The sequence below is a fragment of the Carlito syrichta genome, unplaced genomic scaffold, assembly GCF_000164805.1.
Source record: "Carlito syrichta isolate Samal-C Ts95f unplaced genomic scaffold, Tarsius_syrichta-2.0.1 Scaffold309733, whole genome shotgun sequence".
NCBI classification, from domain to species: domain Eukaryota; kingdom Metazoa; phylum Chordata; class Mammalia; order Primates; family Tarsiidae; genus Carlito; species Carlito syrichta.
This window is the reverse complement of record NW_007253829.1, coordinates 138,408-153,997: the sequence shown is the minus strand read 5'-3', so window position 1 is coordinate 153,997 and position 15,590 is coordinate 138,408. Positions and strand designations below refer to the sequence as shown.

The 15,590-nt window shown below is 52.2% G+C and overlaps 1 protein-coding gene across 1 annotated transcript in view; it reads right to left on the bottom strand.

Moving 5' to 3' along the window:
* Positions 1-15,584, bottom strand: part of ACSL6 (acyl-CoA synthetase long chain family member 6) — a 62,708-nt gene extending 47,124 nt beyond the window's left edge. The window contains exon 1 of the mRNA XM_008067673.2: positions 15,516-15,584. Coding sequence (XP_008065864.1) covers positions 15,516-15,564 — 49 coding nt within the window. The 5' untranslated portion in view covers positions 15,565-15,584. The remainder of the gene's footprint in view (positions 1-15,515) is intronic.
* Between the last annotated feature and the right edge of the window lie 6 nt (positions 15,585-15,590).

Sequence of the window (15,590 nt, the reverse complement as noted above, 5' to 3'; positions counted from 1 at the left end):
AGAGATGGCTAAGGGACAAGCTTATCAGACCAAGAAGGCAGCCCAAAAAACAAAAAAGGGATCAGGGCAAGCCTGGTCCAGGCTGGCCTGAAAACTGGGCAGAGGTGAATGGGCCCAGGCACTGTAGCCCCTTGAAGGAGTTTATTTATGCTCTGTAGATGGTACAGCAGGCTGTCTGAGTCCTGGGAACACTCATCAGCCACCCATGACTCTGGGTGAGCCCCCAGCCAAGAGGAGCATTCTCACTGAGCTCCTGAGCTGGAAATGCAGTTTTACGAGTGGCCTCCTTGAGCTGGGTCAGTTATGAGGCCATCCCACAGGAACCACCTGGCACATCGATCAAATTAAGGTTTTGCATCACCAAAGCAGAGGCCCAGCTACAGACCACGGTGAATTCACCAGGGAGAATCACTCTGAGGAGGATTCTGGCCAGGCGACCAGCAGGCCTTCTTGGGACATTTACTTCCCTAAGCTACAGATGGGAAGATAAAGCCAGAGCTAGGTCTATCAGGTAAATGACTCACCACTTAGTGGAAAATCCAGACATGCTCACTATCTCTTGGGGTGGGTGCTGAGCTGATCGGCATTTCTTTTAATGAGTTCGATGAACTGAGAAGCCAAAGTCCAAGAAATACCTGCCCAGTCCCTGAAGACTCAGCTATATATCCCAAAAGTTTTAGAGAGAACCTTGGACAGAGACCTCACTACTACCACTCGTCCCTGTCCTTAGCAGTTGCTCACTGACCTTAAGCTTTGTATATCTGTGACATTTGGTGCAATACTGGAGTTTTCAGAGAACACAGCCTAGAACTGCAAAGCCATCCATCCATCCATCCATCCATCCATCCATCCATCCATCCATCCAACCATTCATCCATCCATCTGACAGACCCTCAACACAGCCCCTGCTATCACTTAGCTCAGTGCTGGGCCTGCCCTCAGTCCCAGGGGTAGACATATGAGGGAGTGGGCAGTGCTGGGATCAGACAGGGAACCAGAGAAGGTGCACTCATAGGACTCAGGGTATGGAGAGTCCAAGCAGGCTTCTGGCAGGAAGTAATATTGATGCTGAGGCTGAAGGATGAAGAGGAAAGGGTGTCCCAGGCCGAGGGAAGCAAATATACAAAGGGTCAAGTTGAAAGAGCACTTAGGGCCAGGTTCGAGACCCGCCTGGGCAGCGAGACTTCATCTCTACAATAAGTCAAAAAATTAGCCGGGCGCGGTAGCGTGCGCCTGTAGTTCCAGCTACTTGGAAGGCTGAGGTGGAAGGATAGCCGGAGCCCAGCAGGTCGAGGCTGCGGTGGCCAGGAGTGGCCACTGCACTCTAGTTTGGGTGACAGAGTGAGACTCCAACTCAAAAAAAAAAAAAAAAGCAGCACTTTAGGGAACTGAATATTCTGTTCAGAAAATCAAGTTGTAATCCCATGAAAGCTTATCTAAAGGTTGGTGCCACAAGTCTGTAACGCTGGTCTCTTGGGTATGCTGAACTTTCAATTGTCTTCACATTATCAAAGTCCTCAGTGGAGGAAAAAGGGGAAGTTGTCTAAACTTCCTGAATTTCCGATGCCTGAGAAGCCCTTTCCTGGAGCTCCAGACACTTACTTCTAAGGTAGGGACACAGAGAATCCACTGAAGAAATTACTGTCTTCAGTGAGCAAGGTACACAATAAGCAAGTAGTAGAGCCTGGACACAAGTCCAAGACTGTAGTCTCCAAAACCGTCCCTTTGTGTGGCATGGCCACGTCACTCCCTGCCAACACTGGCAGACCCACTCCCACTACCCACCCTTTCCTTCCCGCTGGTGCTGAACCCACAGTGAACCAGCTCCAGCTTGCTCAGAAGAGCCCAGTCCCAGGTTCTGAAGGGTAGGGAGAAGTTCAGAGCCACTAGAGCCTTATACGGGGGGATCAGCCTGTCAGACAGTCATTTGCTGTTGTTTGCCATGCACACACCATGGGAGGTGACCTTCTTCCTAGCCTCTCATCAAGAACTCATCATCTTCTCCTGGCTGGGTCCTTCCCTTCCCACCTGGGGTGATGAAGGGCAGTGGGAAAAGGGCGTGTCTGTCCTCTCTTCCTCATGCTCCCACTTGGGTGCCCACCCCTAAGGAGGTGTCTGCAGTGGGTGCAACTTCTTTGGCCCTGAGATTGGGCCTGCAGCTGCCTTGGCTGGGCAGCAACCAGAGGGTCTCATTTTCCAGGTTCACAGGTCTTCTTGGACAGTCAGAATGGCCTGCATTTGTCCTGAGGTTCCCTTCAGACCTGGGAGCCACTGTAGGGCTGAACTGCAAGTCCAGGTCTTCTGAGGACACTGACTTCAGAGCCAGCCCAAGCCACCAAGACTTTGGCATGGGAGAGGGCAGAGCCTAGGCTACGGAGTCTGGTCTCATCTCACTATTTCACAGGGCCTTGTCCTCCTCTGACCTCCATACCTCTCTGTCAATCTGGGGCTGACAGAGTGGGGCTCAGTGGTCCCAAGGGTCCTGGCCATGGCTGCCTCCTTCCATTCCCCAGGAGGTTCTCCTGGTTGCAGAAGAGGTATATGTTTGTGGTGAGAGTGGGGAGCAGTATAGACAGCATCCAAGGGAATCAGTGGTGCTGGTGTTAGCAAGTGAGCGGCTGTGAGTGTTTGTAAATATTCACCTGGCAAGAAGACCCAGGCCTTAGTGTGAACTAGCCTCTTCCTCCTCTTCACCCAGCATATCCCATGTCTTCTCCTCTAGCACAGCCCAGCTCAGAATACCAAGTGGTGACACAGGCTGGGGGGACTGGGACTTCTTTCTACCTCACCAGGTCCTCTGCTAATTTAAGGTACATGGGGGGTGGTTAGAGAAAGCCATTGCAATTCAGAAAGAAAGGGTCCCCAGTGGGAAGCATGTTGGTGCCAAGGTGGTGGCGTGGTAGAGGCAAAGCTCCAGAACGCCATCCCTGTGGAAATGGTCCTGAGGCCCATGGCTTGGCTCCAAGGACCCTCTGCTGGTCCAGCATTCCAGGTCTTCACAGTCTAGCTGGACGTCTCGTCAGAATGACTTCCTAAACATCTCTCAAACCTGGCCACTCCTCTCTACCCCCGCAGCTCCTGGCCTGGCAGCCACCAAGTGCAGCCCAGACTTCCATATCATCCTCATCATATGTCTCCATGCTCTAATCCATGCTTATACTGATACTAAAGTTATTTTCCTGATACATGGATAGGACCACTGCTCAAAAACCTTATCTGGCTCCCTACTGCCTTGGAACCAGAGTCCAAACTCATGCTGGTGAGGAGGCCCTCCACGATCCTCAGATTCTTTCCACCCTTAAACTCATCTTAGCTTCCTCTGTGTCAACCTGGGTGGGGGGCTCCTGCAGTGGGGTCTGGGCTTCTGTAAACCTCAAAGGACTTCAGAAATAGTAAACACAGTTAAGCCATCAAATATCAAAGAATCTTCTCAACTCTCAGGGAAGAGCTCTAAAAAGAAAATTATACCCTCTCTCAGGGCCCAGAGACTCTAGCAAACAAGCTTAGGAAAGGGCCCAAAAGGGAGATTACAGTGCTGAACTGACCTGGGTCCAAATCCTGACTCAAACTCTTGATAGCTGTGTGGCCTTGGGCAAGTCACTTCATTCCTCTGGGGCTCGTCTCCAACAAGTTCATGGACAGAGAATGCAGTGCCAGGCACGTAGTAAGGGAAACATTCAGTAGACAGTAATTAGCTGAAGCGGTTACTTCGTCTCTTTGCCAGACAAAGGGGCTCGACGACAACTTGCAAAAGTAGATGCATTCACACCCTACCTTTCCAGCAGACTCCTGGCACTGGGGAGGCGGCTGAGCTGGTCCCACTAGAACCAGCCTCCCTTTATAGGGCCTGTGAGGCCCAGGGAAAGAAGTTACCACATCTTGATCAAAGCACAAAAGTGGCGAAGGCCCTGCCCCAAGTTTACCCTCCTGGGGACAGCAGATAGCAACAGCCGCCTACTCTGTGAAGCCGGGTGGTGGCAGAGGCGTTGGCAGAGGTGGCAGAGGCTCCCTGGTGGCTGCAGGAGCAGGTCTGGCGGGGACCAGGGCACCGAGCAGCTCTGTGAGGAGCTGCTGGCCCCTCAAGTCCCCCGCTGCCCCCCCTCCATGGGCACATGGGGCGGTGCTGGCTCAGATCAGTTCAGAGCCAAGCAACCCAACCTTAACCCTCACTCTGCCAGCTTGCCAGAGCCTCAGCTCACAGGCCCCTGCTTCTCTCCTCACCCCACCCTGTCTTCAGTCCTGCAAGGGAGTTTGCCAAATGGGTTTCTTAAGGACAAAGCCTCCTTACATACCCATCTGAGACATTGATTAGGGCCAGGGCCTTTGCTATGGACTGGGGACCTGTAGTGAGCATGAGCGGTAGAGGTGGTGGGAAGTAGTGGGGAGTGAGGGGTGGGGATGCCAGATCTCTGGTGCTGAGGGAGGACTGCATCATCCACCCTGGGGACACTGTCTCCAGCCTCTCCTAGTGGCTGCCTCTGCTCCCCAGCCCTACAAGGTCATAACCAGTCTGCTTGGGGAAAAGAAAGAAACTGGGCACAGTTCCAGATGAAACATCTGATCAGGGATGCTCTGGGGAGTGGAGACACTCCAGACCAAGGATCAGGGTCAGCAGGTGGAAGATAGTGGCTCATCTCCCCCACAAGAGCCCTGGGCAGCACACCAGCCCCTCTCTAACGCCTGCCCTGAGAGACACTGCTTCTTGATGTGCCCAGAGATGGTCACCCTGGAGCCAGAATCTACATCCTTGTCTATTAGAACCAAAGCTGAGCTCTAAACTCCTGTAGCACCTCTATCAGACTGGGATGAGGTCCCAGAGACTCCCAGGGCCTCACTCCTGCTGAGGCATCTTCACAGGGCGAGGGTTGGGGTAGGTACCTGTCTACTTTTGTAGCTTTTTCATGCCTATTTCTGCAGTTAACATGTGACTGGGCACACAGTAGGCTCGTGGTGGCAACTGCTAGTGAGTAAAAGGTAAGTCCAGCTCACCACCACTTCCCCTCCCCCCCATCCCCCATCCCTTCATCACCCCTCTCCCCCACCAAGGGCCCTAACTACACCAGGAGATACTGGGCAATTCTGAGTCTGCTCAGACTGGGCCACTGTCCACCCCAATACATCCCCATTCCCCTACTGCAAGAATGTCCCAGGCCATGACCCCATGCTCTGAGCTATCTCTTGGGAGCTGTTTGCCCAATTGCCGGAAACTCTAGAGATCACAGACCTGCAACATCTTCTGTGGGACTGATAACAGCTTCCACTGCTCACTCAGCTTCCACTGCTCACCTCACCATCTGGGGCAGGCCACAAGGAGAGCTTCCTGCCTCAGGAGCCCTTACCTGGAACTTGGCCCCAGCTTCCCCAATCCAGATGATTAAAATGCACAAATACCAGGGGACCTGCCTTCAGCCCACAAAACCCTTTACCCTTTCTTCTTGGTTGGGTCCTTACTTTTCTCCAGACATCTTCAGAGATGTCTTCAAATAAGAAAAAAAGCTTCCTTTAATGCTTCTTAGGGTAACTTCTAGGACAGGAAATCCAGTGTTTGGTGGGAGACCCTGCAGGGTGCTGGGGACATGGAGCTAAGGAGCAGTGCAGCCCTAGCAAGTATGTGGCCCAGTTGCAAGGCTAAAAAACACACAGACTTCATCACACCTGTGCGAACCTGACCTGCAGAGATGCAAACAATAGCCCACACTTGCCCAACACCCACCCTGTCCACACAGGGATTCAAGTTCATCTCTGCTGTGAGAGAGGAGCTTTCTCTCCATTTTCCTCTTAGGTTTTAACTAGACTCACAGAACCACAGATGACTGGGCAGATATGGGGCAAAAAGCCTCCCTGACTCGGAAATTGTCAGGTAAGACCTGCTGCACATGCCCCATGAGATAGGGGCCCAGGATACGGGGTTGCCAGGTTACATAGTGGCTCACTTGCTGAGCCTCCCAGAGGAGCCCAATGATTAGCTCTGAAGGTTCAGTTCAGCCCCTTGAATGTAGAAAGGCCCAACTATGGTTAGCTGTGACTGACTACTTTTTGAAGCCACTTGTCCCAACCAGCCCAAGTTCACTGTGAAAACGCTTACCTTTAGCAGCCTCCACTGACCCTTTGCCCCCTATTCTCATGACATTACCTCCCAAGAATCTCACTCACCCTAAGCCCTGGTCAGGGAACGCAGGCCCATATTCCTGACGATAGCACCAGGAAGCCAGGCTCAGACAACACTCTCAGGAACTTTAAAATATGAATGGCCTTGAGAACAGAGGAGCAAACAGAAACACAGTGTCTTTCACAAACTCTGAGATAAAGGTTACCCTCACCATGAATCAGACATGACAAAATTCTCTCAGCAAAGAGGGGCAGCAGATGGCAGCTCTCCCTTTGGAAATATTTACAGGGTAAGATGACCAGGACTGATGGTGTAGATGAGACTAGTTCCTTCCACACCAAGCCTTAGGACAGAAGGCAGAGCCCTAGAAGACTGGCCAGGGCCGTGATCACCAATGCAGGCAGAGGGCATCCTCTGGCCAGGCCCCACCGTGCAGGAAGCCAAATTGTGTGGCTGCAACATGATCCTTTCCCTTCCCAGCCATGCCCAGGTTGGGACTGCCAGTATCTTGGCCTCAGGGCAGTGATCCATTTCTGTCACCTGCCCAATCTGAGGACATACCACAAACTGAGTTTGAACCACAGGTTCAAGCTTAGGCAAGGGCATGTGGGCTGCTCGTGGCAGGGCCATGTGCTCAGAGCCCAACTGAAAGAGGCTCAAGTTTAGGTAAGACAGGTTGTAACCCCTTCAGCTAGAGGGAAGCCCCTTGAAGTAGGTAGGGTCCTGCCAAGATACAGTTGGGGTCACTGAGGTGGGGGGAGCAAGAGAGGAGTTTGCTTTCTTACTTGTTCACCTAGGAGCACTGCTGGTCTTCTGGGGATACTTGCTTGGGGACAAATGCACAAATGACAGAACCTGAGACACAGCCTCAGCCAGGGTGGAAAGAGGAGAGCCGGACTGTGGCAGAGTGACAGAAGTGGGTTGGCTAGTCACAGAGAGAGCCTATGACAGGAGCCCAGGCACAGTGGTGGGAAGGAGGCAGGGACCTGGCTATAATAAGGACCAAGGCAGGAAGCTGAGGCTGGCAGGATGGCACTTGGTTGCAGAAGGAAAAAGACTGTGGTAGGTACTACATGTATGCTTCATGCCTTCAAAGTCACAGCTCACACCTAATGGTGCCTACCAATTCATCTAACCTAGTACCCCGGGGTGTGGAGATGCAAAAGTGTCTCAGGTAAGTGTATGTCTCTCCATCTCTGCCAAAGGGACTGCTGCTGCAGCCAGGAGCTGGCAAGTCTTCCTTACCCAACATTCCAGGTGTCAGTGATTTTTTTTTTTTTTTTTGTAGACTAGACAATGAGCAAAAATAAAAATAGAAAAACAACAAACAGAGAGTTTTACTTTTGGTTAAGGGTAAATTTTAAATTTTCTAGCAAAATTGTAAATAGTTAAATTTTCTGGTAAATTCTATAAATAGCTTAGTTTTCTGACTTCTCCATACTTTTGAAAAAATTTCTGGTCTGAATGCCAGGAGAAGAAATGAATATGAGTTTCCTCCAGCTCAGCAAAGGTCATGCAGGCCAACAGGAATCTGCCACCTCCTGAATCACCCCACTGGAGGTCAGGCTGCACAGCAGCTGCAGCCTTAAGCTGCCCTTGTGCAGGCAGCGGCCAAGTCTCCTTGTTGGCCTGTGAGGGGCCATGGTGACCACAGGGTTAACACTGAACTCCAGCAGCCCAGCCCTGGGCAGGGAGCACTGGGAACTCAGGCCTCCTTTTCAAGGCCAGGATGAATGGAGAATATGCAAATAGCCGTCTCCCTTGGAGCAGCAGGGGAGGGCCTGCTGCTGGAGGGCCTGCATCACTCCACTTGGGTCTGTCACATGAAAGGGTTTGTATTCCTGCCGCTAGCTCTGGCTCTGGGCCAGGCTGAGACTGTTCTCACCAGAAAACAAAAATGTCTTTCAGACCAAAGCAAAACGAGGCCCCAGCTGGCCCGAGGAAGGTCACTGGACGTTGTTCACACTGACCCGCCGTGAGCACCCATCACTTGGATTCTCAGTTTCTACCAGCTGAAGGGAACCCATCATCTTTGGAGAGGGTGCTGTGGCTCTGAGGAAAGCACTGTGTAAGGTCAGGGGCTTGGGGGAGGGACCAAGAAAGAGGACCAGCCCCTTCTGAGGCTCTGCTGGTTCTGTCCTTTTCAAAAATAGTAATAGCTGAGGTAGTAAACGTTTTTGTATAAGGAAACTTCAGTAATCCTCATGGTGTCAGTAGTAAACATGGATAAATAAACAGGAAGAAAAAAGTAAATAGGAATGCCTCGCAGTACACAGAGAGGACTTTTAAGAATGGAGGCTACATGTATCCTCTGCCTGGTGCCCACAGTGGTGCTGCCTGGAGTGCCCCTGAACAGGGGTGGGGTTATGGTAACACAGAGCCTAGTGTTCAGGAACACTAGCTTTAGGGACACTCCAGGGCTCAGACTCCTTCTTCAAAAAGAGGTACCACAAGATCAGGGACTTCAATCTTTTTCAGACTTTCAGTGGACAGAAATGCATCTCCTCTGGCACCCCATGGTCACCGGGACTGTCCTTTAACACAGATCTGGTATCCTACAGAGCATGGATGCCACTCAAACTCCCATTCAGGAGAAATGACACAACAAGATCACAAGCACACATGTGATCATTTAGCCTGAGGGGACATCTCGGACAAACTGTAGAAACTGATCCTGAACCAACAGGAGGATTGGTGGGTGTTTCACAGATTTCCCACAATCCAAGGGAGATAGGCCTTGTCACCCTCTCAGCCCAAAGAAAATACCCACTCCTACAACTGTTCACTGCTGCCTCCCCTTCCGGTCTTTCTACTGTTAGTTGGGACCATACAATATGTTCATGAAGCCAAGATGCCAGGTGTGTCTCTGTGAGAGATCACAGAGCTGCCTAAGGAGGAGAAGCAGGAAGTGGAGGAAAGAGAACCAGGTCTGGAAAAGTGGGCTTCACAGGTCACAGCCTTCCCTGCTATCAGCCTGTGACAAGGAGATCAGGGACACATGTATTCCAAAACCCTACCAGCCTACTGGCTGGGAGAAGGCCTGCCCTCCTTTCTTCTCCAAACTCTCCTTCCCAACCCTCCCTCCCTGCCAGACATAGCCAGACTTGGGGACAGGCAGCCTGCAGAGTACGCATAAGTTGAAGGTGTCCCCCAGAGAACCACATCCAGCCTATTTGCTGAAAGGTACAGTCATCATTAACACTGAAGTTCTCCAGCCACTAAGCAGGAGGGCTGAGTGGTCTTGGTGTCTTCATGAAGCCTCAGCTAGCCTCGGCTCTAGAGACTGAGGGGCCAGAAATGCTGAACCTTCTGAAGTCAAAGGGTCACTGCAGGCCTGCATGGGCCCCAGCTGGGTCTCCCTTCTCCTTGCTAACAATTGCCTTCCTCTCATTGGTCTGAGGGCCTCAACATCCAGCCTCCAGCCAACCTCCCTGTCCAGTCTCACTAGCTGGCTCACGTCCCATCTTGCTGCTCTCTGCCCCAGCTCTAACTGTCCTTGCTGTGTGGCCTCCAGTTGCCCTTTCTGTCCAACCTTTGATTGACCCCACTGTTCCTCCCAGTGGCCTTTCTGTCTATTTGGCAACATCTGGCATCAGTGAAGAGAAGGGTCTGTAACTAGGTCTGGGGCAGGGGTGGGTAGGCCAGGGAGTCTGAACCCCTACAACAGACTCCCAAGTTAGAAGGAATAGCAGGGCTTTGTAGCAGGGTTAAGCTCTGCTCAGTCCCTCAGGATCTACCTCCTGTACTGGTGGGTCAGGCTGTGCTGGGAGTGAGTCATGATTCCGGGCACTGATCAGTGGGGTCTGTTTTAAAGTTGCCCTTTCAGCCTGGGCCTGCCTGCTTTCTCTCTCATTCCTCCAATAGCCATCAATCACTAAGTCTGTTCCTGGTTACAGCAGGTGCCAAGCCGGATTTGCTTATCCCAGGATCTGAAAACTGAGATGCTGATTGTTCCCTCACTGGCCAGGCTTCCTGCTCCAAAGCCCCAGGAGGTAGTGATCTGGAATGCAGGCCTGAATGGACTGATGGCAAATCAGAAGTTAGCCATCCCCAACACTCCCTGGACACCCCCTAGGCTGAGTGCCTGGTCTAGGGACACAGGGAGAGGAAGGGTGTCTTTGGGAAGAGCTGGTGAATAGGGTCAGGTGGAACTTCTTGGGATTTGGGATCCTCCAATGTCTGAGACTATTGGTTAGGCCTCAGAATAGACAGCTCAGCTTGACCCAGAATTTCTCACAACTCATCCTCCCATTCAAACTTTACATGAATCAGGAGCTACACAAAGGAAATAGGCCTGGGAATGACCACACCTACCAAGGGGCTCCCTCACCAACCCAGTGAATGATGGGAACCACCCCTGGTCATCCTGAAGGATAATCCCAAGGGGCCCAAGTGGTATCTCTTCCACAGCATTTCCCTCAATCCACCAATCCTGGGGACCAATGACTGGTTAGTGGCAGGCCAAGGCAGGGAATGGAGCCATTCCATCAAACCATCCAGTGAAATGAGAACCCTGACTGGGGATCCCTCTCATCTTGGTAGAGTGGCCAGAGCTCCTAGCTTACCAGGAGACCAGACCTTGGAGCTCCAAGGAAACAATCCTCAGAAAAGACTATCTTCTACAGAATCAATCACCCTGAAGCCATGGGTTCATTTAGTTTTTTTCATTCATTCAGCAAACACTTTTGGAGCACATCACTCTGTTCTGGGCTGCACTGGTTCTCAGCACTCAGGATTCTCCAGTGAAGGGTAACCTGGCCCCGCCTGCAAGGAGTTTTCACCTACTTTCCCCTACTGCTTCCAGCATAATGGTATCATCCCCCAGTTGGGCACAGAGCCTGGCATCTTAGCAGGAGCGAACTAAAATTCTGTTGTTTACTGATTGGCTTGTAGTGAGGAAACAGCTTATAACACATAATTATTAAAATAAATTACTCTCAGGGAATTCTTTATATCATTAATTTATGCAATAAACATTGATGCACATTCTATATGCAACCCTGGGTTGGGGACACAGAGATGAGACAAGGAGATCATAGGACGAGTCAGAGGCCAAAGACTGCAGTTTGGTGGGTCCCCACCAGGGGATGCATGCGGTTTGTGGAGCACAGGAATGTTGCCACTTTGGCCATCCACATGCCCAGTTCTAGTCACACTTCTTTGATGCAACCATTGCACAAGTGAAGTTTGTGACATCCTAGGCCTACAGAGCCCAGCCCTGGCAACCTCACTGGTCAGGCAGATTTTGTCCCTCAACTTCATTCATTCTTCCCTCACATGGGTCCCTTTGCCCGAAATGCCTTTTCTCTTCCTACTCCTTTTCTGCATGTCAGAAATCTGGACCTCATTTAAGGCAAGTTGGTATAATTTTAGCTAACATTAAAGGAGCCTTTCTCTGTGTGCCAGCCCCTCCTCTTGGCACTTTACACATGTCCTCTCTTTAAACTCTGTTCTATCCAAAGACCATGCCCTTGCCTGTGTCCTCTGCTGAAGGGGACACAGGTCCTGGCTAATTATGCCTGGTGGTCCCTCTCTGGACTGGAAGTTTGAGAATGTGGTCTGACTCACAGATCTAACAGTAGCTTCACCACTGAAACTCTCTGGGCCTCAGTGCCTCATCTAGCAAATGGGGATAACAGCACCACAGTGTTGTGAGAAGACTGAAAGAAAGCTTAGAGAGTCAGACCACGGTGGTTGACACATGGTAGGTGCTCAGTGAAACAGTGGCTAAGTCAGCAGGTTTTCAACAACACTTCCTTTCCCCCATAAAAACACCTCCATACACACCCAGTACTTCATTCAATATTTGAGGGCCTACTATGTGCCAGGTGCTGGCCGGATACCTCAGTGTAGCTTCTGTTATACAAAAGGCTATAACTTTTGCCTCTTTTTGCAAACAAGCCAGAGCCTCGTGTTCACTCACCCTGTGTATGAGACAGTCCTGGGGCTGTAGCTGAGCCAAACCCAGCCTTCTGAAGGGTAACCCAGGAACTCTTATAATCACAAGGGACAGAAAACTAGCGGGAGAGCATAATGACTGGGTTCTGCCGCCCCCTGGTGTCAGTATGTACCTACCATCCAGGCTGGAGAGCTGTGAGAAGGTGCTACCTGTCCATGCACCCTGTGCAAAGCCAGTTTTCTTCATTTGTGAGGCATGTCCCCAGCTGGCCAGAGAGCCATCTCTTCTGCCTATCCCATTTCCAAACTGCCATCTTGAACCCCCCGGGGGTGACCCTAAATCTAAAGCCAGTCTTCCACCCTAATGGGAGCCAAGAGAGGGTTAGGGGAAGGATCTAGTGGGACTGAGCTGAGTCAGAGTATGCAAATCTGCAACTGCCCTGAACATCTAGTGAGATGTCTACCACACCAGTCTTTGGACTGGCAGTCCTGCCTAACCCCCCCAGGGCCAGCCCTGCTTCCCCTAAGACAGGGGTCAGGGCTGGGGGTTCATCTCTTCTCCTTCCTGGACTCAAGCCATTCTCGGGCCACGTCTTTTCTCATCCATAACACCATAACAGCTCCCACCACTCTCTTGGCCTCCACTCTCCAAGAGAGTGGCTCAGCCTGGCCACTGCAGCTAAATAGAGGGATCCTCTATTTAATAAAGCCCTCTCCTCCAGAATCCCCTCCTACAACCCAGATTTCCTAGGCACAAGACCCTGAAGACTCATCCCTCATTGCAGTCCTCCCTGAACATTTTTCTGGTCTGACTTCCTCTACTCAGACTTTGGCAAACATATCTCTGACAAATGCCCCTGTATGCTGCAAATGACCACTCAGATGTCACCGATGGCTGGGTATACAGTTGAGCAGATTGGACCCTGTACGAGGGCAAAGGGCTGCATCAGCCTGGAGGAAGAGGTGCCCTTTTAGAAATTTATCCACCAAGAGCAGTGTTTCTTTCTACTTTGCATGAAGTTGCCATACAGGAGGCAGAAGCTCCAAACCATTGCTCCCATTGTCCCCTGAGAGGCAAGTCTCATGTCACTGAGAGCACATTTTCCAACACCAGACCCAGCATCTAACTCATGCTGGACCTATTTTATTTGTCTCCTTGGCTACTCTTCAACACATAGGTGAGATCTAGGCTGGCCCAGAACTCAGTGCTGGCATCTCCAGTGAGGAATGGGATAGACGCAGTCTAGAGCACATGGTTGCTCACCGTCCCCCCCCTCAAGTTAGCTTCTCCTCCAGGGGACTCCTCCTCCCTCTTTATGTCATTCTCTCTCTAAAGGAAGTCCTTGCCTGGCCCTGCCTTGTCTCTCTGGGGCCAGATTGGGTGGCAAAAAGCATAAAACTCTACTATAAGAGTGGCATTGCCTCCTGTTTTGGGCTAAGTGGAAGGGAGCTGGCAGCTGCCCCATGGAGTCCTGGAGATGACAAGGCAGAGTTGTTCTCAGGTGTGCTCACAAAACTGCAGTTCTTAGCCCAGGAGTCTCCTCTGCCCCCAGAGAAAGGCTGGAGCCCAAGCAAAGTCCCAAGGTGGGTGGAAACATAACTTAAGAATGCCCCCAGTGTATGTTTGGGGTACTCTATTCAATGAGCACCATACACCAACTTCAGCCTCTCACTTTCTGCACTGAGAAGCTTGGCCTCTGTGAAAGAAGCTGCTACCCACCTAAGAGTTGCCCTGCTTGGCCACTGCAAGGCCCTTAGTGAGACAGACCCCCCGCTTTCCTATAAGAGGAGGCATTTGACCACTTTAGGAAATGCTCCACCAGGACGGAAGGTCACTTGGAGTCAGAGTCAGCTAACCTCCCTGGATGACGAGGACCCCACATTGTGAGAGGCTTATTCTCACAGGCTGCTGAAGACCCCTGCCACAAGTGGCCCAGGAGCCCCAGACACCTCCCTGCAGCCACAGAGAGCTGGCTTTGGTTCCATGTTTGGGGGGGGCCTCCTGACAGCAGGGCAAAGGGGGGAGCGGCTCCGAGACTACTCACCACTCAGATAATAAGTGGCGGCTATTACTGTCACCATAATCATCATTGTTTTGATTGCCCCGACCCCAGTTCTAGCCCTGCCCTTGTCTGTTAGAGATGCATCGGGACCAGAGTGGCCCTGCATAGCTTGTCACAGACACTGGCAGACAGAAGGAGCTTAGGGAGCTGAGGGGATTAGAGAGGCTTCACTCGTTCCCCCAGCTCAAGGGAAGTGTCCCTGTGGCCTAACTCAGGGCAATGGTGGGGGTGGGGGAAGTGATTGCCTGGCCCTGGCCCACCAACCCTCCAGGTTCAGGCCTGATACAACCATGCACTCAGTACAGGCGGATGGATCAATTAAAACTTCAGATCAAATCCCAGTCTGCCAGATATCTGTGTGACGCTGGGCAAGCCAATTAACCTCTGAGCCCTGGTTAAAAAAAGGATGGTATGACCAACCTCCTCGAATTTGTTGTGAACATTAAATAACACACGCAAAGCCTCAGGTAGAAATTTCAGGAGGGTCAACTTCCTCCCCTTCTTTGGCTCAGAAAGGATTTTGCTACCACTTCTCATGGTAAAATAACAATTAACACTAACATTCACAGGGCATTTGCTCTGGGCTAGGCCAGGTTTAAGGCCAATTTAAGGACCAACCACTTCACACAAATTGTCAGGCTGCATCTGCACATGGGGGTAGGGGGTGGAGTTTCTTCAGTGGCATCTGGGGGACCCAGGGCTCAGAGACAGGAGCGGCTGGTGCAGGTAGTAGAGCTACTAGGTAAGAGGGCTTGTGGTGAGACCGCAGGTGAGGGGGTATAAAGGGTGGGGTGAGGGGAGCGCTGAGTGGAGATCCAGCCAGGTCCTCGCAGAGTCCTAAGAGAGTGCAGGGGTGACTTCTGTGAGGCGGAGGGGAAGAGGCTGGAAGTGGCGGGACACAGTCCCGGATAGGGCAAAGGAGCCAGGGGAACCCCGATCTACAGAAATCTTGTGTTCTGGCTGAACGGCGGGGCGGGAGGGCTCGTGAGGAGGCCCCTGGCTGGGATCGGGAAGTCCAGGTCAGTCCTGGTTACGCCGCGGACCTGCTGCGGGACCTCGGAGGCCAGCACCCTCGGTTTCTGGTCCCAGGAGATGGACAAGGACGCAATAAGTCTGCCGCCGGCCTTGGCTCGGGGCCTAATCTGATCAGCGGAGGTCCTCGCCATCAGGGGAGGGGGCGCGAGAACCAGAGGGAGGCTGTGTCAGGGTCGCGGGGAGTAAGGCCCATGTGGTCTCCGCAGACCCAGCTGCTTTCCAAACCGCGCCCGGAACCCGCCGGAATTGGGGGCAGAGGGTGAACCTAGGAGGTCCTGGGGACCTTGAAGGGACGGCCCGGCAGCCGGGGATGGGGGCTTGGCGGCGGGGATGTAACACTCCCACCTCGGGCGAAGACCCCATAGCCTACTGGAGACGGGGTCAGGGACACTGACGGGGCGGGGACTCACCCGCGAACAGCCAGAGGGAGCCCCCCGACACGAGGAAGAAGGTCAGCATGGCGGTCAGCGGGGCCCGGCCCGGCC